We start from the raw sequence: 9,903 nt of genomic DNA on the forward strand, positions 1-9,903 counted from the left end.
CGGAGTAAAGACTGCCGTAAGAACTCATGAAGGACAAACCGAAAGCTTCCCCATAACTGTAGGATTACATCAAGGCTCATCCTTAAGTCCTTACATTTTTGCATTAGTAATGGATGAGTTAACAGGACATATTCAAGATGATATTCCTTGGTGTATGCTTTTCGCAGACGATATAGTGTTGATAGATGAAACTCAGGAAGGGTAAATGTGAAGTTTAACCTTTGGAGAGAAGTGTTGGAATCTAAAGGTCTTCGCCTAAGCCGATCAAAGACAGAATATATGGAGTGCAAGTTTAGTGCAAATGAAAGTCAAAATGAGTTAGGGGCAAGGATCGGAGATCAGGAAATACCAAAGAGCGACTGTTTTCGCTACCTAGGATCTATCTTGCAAAAGAACGGAGAATTAGATGGAGATCTCAACCATAGAATACAAGCATGATGGATGAAGTGGAAGAGTGCATCCGGCGTGTTGTGTGACCGCCGTATGCCACTGAAGCTCAAGAGAAAAATTTATAGGACGACAATAAGGCCGGCGATGCTGTATGGCACAGAATGTTGGGCGGTGAAGCATTAACACGTACACAAAATGGGTGTAGCGGAGATGATGATGCTTCGTTGGATGTGTAGGCACACGAGAAGTGATAAGATTAGGAATGAGGATATCCGAGGTAAAGTAAGAGTAGCCAAAATTGTAGGAAAGCTGAGAGAAAATCGGTTACGGTGGTTTGGACATATGCAAAGAATGCCTACTGACGCTCCGATTAGAAGATACGACTATGGGATAGAGGTTCAGGGCCGAAAGGGTAGAGGAAGACCTAGGAAAACTTTGGAAGAAACTTTAAGAAAAGACGTAAAATACTTGGATCTAACGGAGGACATGACACATGACCGAGCACAATGGCGTTCTAAGATTCATATAGCCGACCCCACTCAGTGACTTGGATTTTTCAAGTCTCTAACCGAGAAGTTTTCCTCACTTGAGAATTTAAGGGAACACTACCTCAACCTACATGTTTCACTCACAAAGCTTCAACATACAAGCTTCAACAAAAGAAAAATTCAAAGAACTTAGTGAAGAAGGCTTTGGTGTATTTAACACAATACGTTGAAATGAAGCAAAGCTTATTTATTGATATCTCTGATAAGTTACAAATATGTACATATACATGAGTCAAAATAAACAAACAAGAGGGGGTCTTCACAAAGGTTGCTTAGGAGAAGTCTCAGCAGTCGGTAGAGCCCTAGAAAGAGAAGGCACCGGAGGGTGATCATTTGGAGTCTCAGTACTGGACAAAACCCTAGAAGGAAGAGGCATCAAAGGCTGATCATTTGGAGCTTCATTACGCGATACAGCCCCAGAAGACGAAAGCAATAAATGCCTTTGGAACAAACCCATAAACCTCTGATGATCAAGTAAAATCTGACCATCAGATTCCTTCATCTGATCAAGCTTCCTCTTCATGTTTGTAGCGTAGTCATGTGCGAGCCTGTGCAACTGTTTATTCTCATGCTTGAGCCCTCTAATCTCTTGCTTGAGACTCATCACTTCAGCCGCCAATGATTCAACTTGGCGGGTTCGAGCAAATAGGCGTTGGGCCATATTCGACACAGAACCTGCACACTGAACACTGAGAGCCAAAGAATCCTTAACAGCCAACTTATCAGACCGTTTGGAAAGAAGTCTGTTATCTTTGGGAGTGAGAATGTTCCTGGCCACCACCGCATCGGTCATATCATTCTTCATCATGAAATCCCCAACGGTAAGAGGACCAGTAAGGGATAAGAAGGATGGGCACCATATGTTGTCTAGAGAAGGTGCGGCTGCCTCATCACCAAGGTTCAAGTCAAAACGATGGTCGGAAGGGCCAAACATTTTCAAAGATGTTGAAGAGAAAAGAGGTCGGACAAATCAAGATCTTAGAAGTGCAAGAATGGAGCTTCTACTGGTGGAGATTTAAGTGTGCTTTGGAACTTAATGTCAGCCTCTATAAAAATATACACTCGACGGAGCTTCAAAAATCGAAGAGGCGCTTGCTCAGAAATCGAAGAGGCGTTTGCTTTCTCAAAAGCTGGGCTGCTCAGAGACCACGAGGGCCGATCTCAAAGATCGAAGAAGCGTTTGCTTTCTCAAAAGCTGGGATGCTCAAAGACCACGAGGGCCGATCTTAAAAATCAAAGAAGCGCTTGCTTTCTCAAAAGCTGGGCTGCTCAGAGACCACGATGGCTGATCTCAGAAATCGAAGAGGCACTTGCTTTCTCAGCCTTGTCAGCACCTGTCACATGCACACTCAGCTTTGCGGAAATTACGGGCAATCTGTCGAAGATTTCTGATGAAGTAGAAAGCACGTGAATCTTAATGTTCAATCATCCACTTTCCACACGCAACATCAGCTCATGGGTACCACAGATAACTTTGCCAAAGATCTCTGACAAAGTTTAGACACGTGAAGCTTGCAGCTCCCACTACATCGCTATGACCAAGAAGGGTAAAAGAATAGCAAAGAAACAGCACTAACAAAGTTCAGACATATAAATTTTGAAGGTTTAGCTACCATAGTATTACCCACAAGGGTAAAGGAACATACCACTGCTGGATAATTGGAAAGTCCTTGTGTGTCAACCTCTATGCTCCGTGGCAAGGTAGACTAGCAAAAATGCCCAACCTTTACTCACATCCGAGAAAACAGTCCCAACAAGATTGCTTGCTCCAAAATCGAAGAGGCACCGCCCTCCGAATCTTGAGAGCCAGACTCCCAACAGGATTACTTTCTCAAAAATCGAAGAGACACCGCCCTCCGAATTTCAAGAGCCAGACTCCCAGCAGGATTGCTTTCTCAAAAATCGAAGAGGCACCGTTCTCCGAATCTCGAGAGCCAAATCCCTGACAGGATTGCTTGTTCGAAAATCAAAGAGACATCGTTTTCTCAACTTCGAGAGCCAGATCTCCTTGGATAAAGCTTGTCTGTAATCTTCACACGCAACATCAGCTTTCCAGATACCACAGACCACTTTTTCAAAGTGCTCTAACAAAGTTAAAACACGTGAAGCTGGCAGCTCCCACTACAGTGCTATGACCAAGAAGGGTAAAGGAATAACATTACTACTTGTTGTTAGGGAGACTCCTATATATGTCAACCTTTATCCTCAATAGACATGCAGACCTACAAAAATGCTCAACCCTTCCTCATATCTGATAGGGCACTCCTAACGAAGCCTCTCGAAATACTCAGTTTTCTTTCCCCCCGATAATACCTCTGCAAACAAGCTACACCAGAGCAAGAATATCTCATATCATCAGGGTTAAAAGCAAGAGTATCTCATATCATGCTTTTTCCTTGTCTTTTCCTTTGGCCTTGTTCTTACCTGCAAGACAAGGAAAAAGAGAGTAATCAGTCAGCACTTGGAATCAAGCTTCCAGTCAGGAACTGACTGCCTGGAACCCCTTACCTGATTACTTACCTGGCATTGCTCTCGAGTACTCATCTTCAACATCTTATGTTTCCAGAGAAGATACCACATCTGTCTGAGGAACAGATAGGGCAAGTGAGAAGGATACAAGGAAGCATGTGGAGACAAGTGTAACAGAACACGTGTCGATACTTCCACTACTTTGTCAACAACAAAAGTATCCCATATCAGCAGAGTCGAACGTACTCTAGATTTGATGGACTTGTTTTGACCCTCAAATTCTCAGTCGGCCTTATACTCTGGAGGTAACCAGAAAACCCTCCAGCCCAGTTCAAGAATAAGCCTGTAGAAAGTTACTTCTTCAAAAGCAAAAGTATCTCATATCATCTCTTCTCATTTTCTTCTCTTTTTCCTTCATGCTGCCTGCAAGATAAGGAGAATGAGAACAATCAGCCGGAACTCAAAATCAAACTTCTGATCTGGGACTGATTGCTTGGAGCTCTAATTGCTTACCTTGTCTGTCACCTCTTTCAGCAGATCCCCTAGCTCGGCGACTTGGGGGACTCCTACTACATGGTTTATATCGCGCTTGACCAAGCCTGAAACTATAAGTAAGCTTCAAGTGAAATTGATACATTACCTTGTGCATCTCCACCAGTTAAAGATACCACCCTGGACGGAGGAAGAGTACTTCCAGAGAAGATGCCACATCTACCTATGAGACAGATAAGGCAAGTGAAGACGATATCACACTTCGGTACTTAGAAGTTTCGTGATTACTCAGCGGTTTGGATCTTGCAAGTCCTCAACCGAGGAGCTTCCCCTCCAACTAGGAGGCCAATCACAGAGCGACACGTGTCGACATCAAAAGCCAATCATAGCACGACACGTGTCAACATCAGAAGCCAATCACAACACGACACGTGTCAATGTCAGAACAAAGTTAGAAACTCTCTTCTATAAAAGGAGATCATTCTCCCAAAATATTTCCTAATGCCATTTGTACTAAATCATTCACTTGTACCCACTAAAGGGGAGCTTGAACCTATGTACTTGTGTAAACCCTTCACAATTAATGAGAACTCCTCTGCTCCGTGGACGTAGCCAATCTGGGTGAACCACGTATATCTTGTGTTTGCTTTCCTGTCTCTATCCTTTTACATACTTATCCATACTAATGACTGGAGCAATCTAGCGAAGGTCACAAACTTAATACTTTTTGTTGTACCAAAGTCCTCACTGATTTTGTGCATCAACAATCCTTAAGTCCTTACCTTTTTGCATTGGTAATGGATGAGTTAACAGGACATATTCAAGATGTTATTCCTTGGTGTATGCTTTTCGCAAACGATATAAGGTTGATAGATGAAACTCAGGAAGGGGTAAATGCGAAGCTTAACCTTTGGAGAGAAGTGTTGGAATCTAAAGGTCTTCGCCTAAGCCGATCAAAGACAGAATATATGGAATACAAGCGGGATGGATGAAGTGGAAGAGTGCATCCGGCGTGTTGTGTGACCGTTGTATGCCATTGAAGCTCAAGGGAAAAATTTATAGGACGGCAATAAGGTCGGCGATGCTATATGGCACATAATGTTGGGCGGTGAAGCATTAACACGTACACAAAATGGGTGTAGCGGAGATGAGGATGCTTCGTTGGAGGTGTAGGCTCACGAGAAAGGATAAGATTAGGAATGAGTGGGTTGGACATGTGCAAAGAAGGCCTACTGACGCTCCAGTTCGAAGATATGACTACGGGACAGAAGTTCAGGGCCGAAGGGGTAGAGGAAGACCTAGGAAAACTTTGGAAATGACCCTAAGAAAAGACTTAGAGTACTTGGATCTAACAGAGGACATGACACAAAACCGAGCGCAATGGCATTCTAGGATTCACATAGCCGACCCCACTTAGTGGGAAAAGGCTTTGTTGTTGTTGTTGTTGTTGTTGTTTATAAATACAAGGTTTTGAACATTGCAAGGCTAAAGCAGTAACTGAAATTCTCATTACTTTCAATTCTTTTATGGGTGTGTTGATCAAATATCACGTCCTTGGGTTTGGGTTAAAAGGTCAATTCTTGCTAATTGTTGGGTAGAATATAAATAGAGGTTAGAAACATGATATATGGATTGTTTGGAAGTGTTCTGATGATGTAATTTGAATTAAAAGAGTATGGGTTCTAAAATTGCATAAAACTTAACTATGTTTTCAAGTAGATTACTTTAGCTCTTGATTTCCCGGGCTTTGTGATTCTATTTGGTCCAATTTTACGTACTTTAAAACTAGGCATGTCCATGATTAAACTCATCTGATTTCACTAAATTCCATTGAGTTTTGATTGATCAAAACCAAGTCCAAAATTGAGTTGCAGAGCTACCAAGTCCAAAATTGATTTGCAGAGCTACCAAACAGCAGCAAGTTCTGCATTTTCAGTTTTGGGACCCCACTTTATATCTAGCATAATTTTCAATTTAGAGCTCTGTTTCCTACAAATTTTATATGGTTTTTAAAGTACACAAAACGAGCTTCAAAACTCTTTTAAGTTTGTACCATTTGGTCTAGTTTTGAGTGTTTAAAAGTGAGTGTTAACTTGGCAATCAAAACAGTGGTTTCTATAGCTTTTGTGCAGAGGTGAGTGTTGTTTCTACCTTACTCAACTCTTCCGCCAATTTCTTTTAAATTACCATTGCCTTATATCAATGTTGTTATTTGAATTATAAGTTGTACTAAAATAATGTCTATGTTAGGCATGTTTATAATTTGTAATTAGTCACTTCATTGCTTAGTAATATCCATGATTATTGTGTGTTACTATTCGTTCGTGCTTTTATAAATTGGATTGGGTTCAGGTCTTCCTAGAAACTTTGGAGGGTGTGAGTTAACCAAACTAGTTGATAAGTGGAACCGAAATGCATGTGCTTATGTTGTAAACCATAGGGGTTGAAGTAGGGGTAGGTTGTGTGTTAGTCTAACTGCACCATGTAGCAATGGGACATGGATGGTCCTACTTGGTAAATCCGCGATAGGGGACCATACGTATTTTAGGGGTGATCATGCTTGGTATATCTGTGATGGGTGATCACTGCCCACACGATTAGACTATGCTTATGGTTTTGCGTGGTTTATCCACAATAGGGGACCATACACATTCTAGGAGTGATCATGCTTGGTATATTGTCGATGGGTGATCACTACCTAGAGTTAAGATGTGATCCTGCTTGGTATATCCACGATGGGGGACCATACGTATTTAGGGGTGATCATGCTTGGTATATTCGCGATGGGTGATCACTACCTGCACGATGAGATTATGCCTATGGTTCTACTTGATATATCCGCGATAGGAGACCATACGCATTCTAAAAGTGATTATGGTTAGTTATACTTGGTACATTTCAATAGGTGATCATATTTTAGTTGGATATCATTTGATTATATAATGTGAATCTATTGAAATGTGATTAGTCATTGATCTATGTTTATTAGTCGTGATTTGACTTGTGTATTGATGATATAGGTGAAATGTGAGTTGAAGTGCTTGTTGAATTGTTCGATGAAAAGTAATTTGATGTGCAAATTTGAAATGAGATTTGATTTGCATGATTGGTATAATGTGATGGAATGTGAGGGCTAGTAGTGGACTGTTAACCCATTGTTATGGGGTTTATTGCTTCAAAGCTTGTTTCATAACCCATTTCATTGTTTCATTCCTCAGGTCGTCGATCTGTTCTAAATTTAGTACTTGTGTTTTGTGTTCATTTCGTTGGGCCTTTGCAAATTGAGCGCTTGGTTCATGTTTTGTTTCTTCGAGTTGTTGATATGTTCCTTGGCATTCCGCTCGGTTCCGTTGAGTGATCTGGAATTGGGTATCTGCTAGGGTTCCATTGAGTGGTCCAGTTCCTTACTCCGTCTGGATTTCGTTGAGAGGTCCGGAATCCCTCGTGCTCCGCAATTTTGTTGAGTGGTCAGGAATCATATCATGTCTTGTATTTCATTGAGTGGTCTGATCCATTGTACTCCACGATTCCATTGAGTGGTCCGGAATCGTATCCACTCAAATTTCGTTGAGAGGTACGGAATCCCTTCTACTCCATGAATCCGTTGAGTGGTTCGGAATCGTATTCTAGTTTGGATTCCGTTAAGTGGTTCGGAATCCCGTTTGGTATTTTGGTTCCGTTGAGTGGTACAGAACCCGAGGTTGTTGGATTTCATTGAATGGTCCAAAATCCCATTCTTCAGAGATGTAGGCTTCAGCTAAACTGTGTGGCTCTAGCCTTGCATTTTGGTGCATTGTACATGTTATTGATTGATATGATTATGGAATAGTGTTGGAAAGCATATGTGTGTGAGTGGCATACCTGCATTGTTGTTTGGCTTGTGGCTGATGTGTAGTGTGGTACTCTATATTTTCTGCTATAAGTGTTTTACGGAAAGTTTAGAGTTAATAAATGACGAACTACGGGGCTTGATCCCTGTTTAGGGTACATAGGCAGTCTAATGAGGATGTTAGATGCAGCTATAAAGCATACGAAAAATTACTATGTGATTCGATTCTTGAGTTGTGCCCATATCCCGGATGCGGGGTATGTTAGATATGGATTTTTGAAGGCGTCATGTGTGGATCTTGGACGTATGTTGGGATCGGACCATGACAGTAGTAGTATGAAAGAAAGAAAAAGAAGCATCCCAAATGAAAATATAATTCAAGTTAAGAATAAAAAAGACATATATTGAACCAATATGGAGATTTACTTTTGCCAATTTGCTTGGATTACGATTTTGTATAAATCACAGTAAAAAAAAATTAGGAGTTTTTCTTTTAAGAAAAAACAAATTAGGAGTTACAAGTTAACTCATTAACTCAAGGGCACAGTGGAAAGATTTGTTTTTTAGTGAAGGTACGATATTATTGATAGAAAATTGAATACGTACAAACAGGATAGGGTGCATATAGTGGGCCTGGATAAAAACCTTGTCAGGGATTTCAACCCGGACAAAGGGAAAAAGAGTGTCTGCACCATGAGAGATTACATATGATTACTGTCCTCAATTAAAAGGTCTGTTATTACATCAGGAGGTTCCTCGAACCAAGCTACCAGAGTATCAAGGCCTAAACCCAATCTAACCAACCTACGTGCCACCTTGTTAGTCGAGCGTTGGCCAAATGTAACCTTGCACTGAGAAAAACCATTTAAAATATGTCTAGTATCTGCAATAATGTGCTCAAAAGGAGATGAATCCTTTAGGCCCTCATGTTGAAGTGTCGTGGTCACCATCAAAGCATCTCCTTCAACTTCCATGTGTGTAGTCTGCTGATGTTGTGAAAAAATCATTGCTTCCCTTGCTGCCATAATCTCTGCCAACAATGAAGAACCAATTCCCTCAACTCTCATTGATACTGTAGCCATGAATTCCCATCTATCGTTCTGTATAGTGATCACTATCCCCACTCCTCCAATCTCTAACTGTTCATCCCATGCCGCATCCATATTACTTTTAATCCACCCATATTCTGGCGTCTTCCATGGCTGCCCAGTGATCATGTTGGTCTTCTTCCTCGGCCCATGCCTTTTATGGAATTCATGTAGCCATGTTTGCACTTTACAGTGCATTTCCGAAGGCTCCAGAGCCTTTCCATTCCACAACATTGCATTATGTTCTATCCATATGCACAAATTAAAACCATTACCAAGTCAAAACTCTCCCTCGACATCAAACAAGCAATGGCAGCTATCCATTCCATCAAGCTCTGCCGCCTATCCCCTTGGCTTCTGATACCCATAGGACTAGAAAACCACACCACCGTCGCACGGGGACAAAACCTCATCACGTGATCAACCGTTTCCACATCCCCGTCACAAAACAAACACGTTGTCAGTATATTTATTTTCTTTTTCATTAACTCAAGGGCACAGTGGGAAGTCAACTTAGTGAGAAATATGGTCTATGAGTTTGTATAGAAATATAAGGGTTTCTCCTAAAATATGCTTGTGAATTGGGTTAATATAAAATTTTGTATTAAATATTTCAGTATAGAGAGACTAGTGAGAGTTTGAACCTAATAAAATCTGGTGTCGAATCTTGCCGTTCCCATGGAAAGCTTAATTAGTTGATTATGTATGGAAAGGGCTCCAGCTCATGCTTCATCAAAGAGTACAGATTCAATTCAAGTGCCTGCTTTTACTTGACGTGTGTCTAACCATTGTGATCATGGTGTATTAATTTGTGCAAGACGTATGTAAGAACACCATGTTTGCTCGAAAAGCATGTTCATTTTTTCCTAATAAGTTAGTCTTTGGGAGTAATTAATTACTAAAATTATAGTGGTCAATGACTCAATACACTCTCTGCGTGATTTCATCTCTCTATAAAACTAAAGACGTACTCACTTTGCTCAATTCAACAGAAAGTTCGATGGAGTGGCTACAATAAATTTAGTAACACGTGTAGAGCTCAACTATGAACACTATAACTAGTAAATTAGCATAAAATAAAAATAGG

The 9,903-nt window shown here is 41.0% G+C and overlaps 1 protein-coding gene across 1 annotated transcript; it reads right to left on the minus strand.

Annotated features, from left to right (window-relative positions):
- Positions 1 to 8,429: 8,429 nt before the first annotated feature.
- Positions 8,430 to 9,050, minus strand: LOC139194979 (uncharacterized). The gene has a single exon (XM_070820144.1). It carries the CDS (start codon positions 9,048 to 9,050, stop codon positions 8,430 to 8,432), a length of 621 nt encoding a protein of 206 aa, XP_070676245.1.
- Positions 9,051 to 9,903: the final 853 nt, after the last annotated feature.

Source organism: Malus domestica, chromosome 04, assembly GCF_042453785.1.
Source record: "Malus domestica chromosome 04, GDT2T_hap1".
Classification (NCBI taxonomy): Eukaryota; Viridiplantae; Streptophyta; class Magnoliopsida; order Rosales; family Rosaceae; genus Malus; species Malus domestica.

Excerpts from the sequence above, each read along its gene's own strand:
- LOC139194979 (XM_070820144.1), bottom strand. The coding sequence starts at position 9,050 with ATGTTGTGGAATGGAAAGGCTCTGGAGCCTTCGGAAATGCACTGTAAA.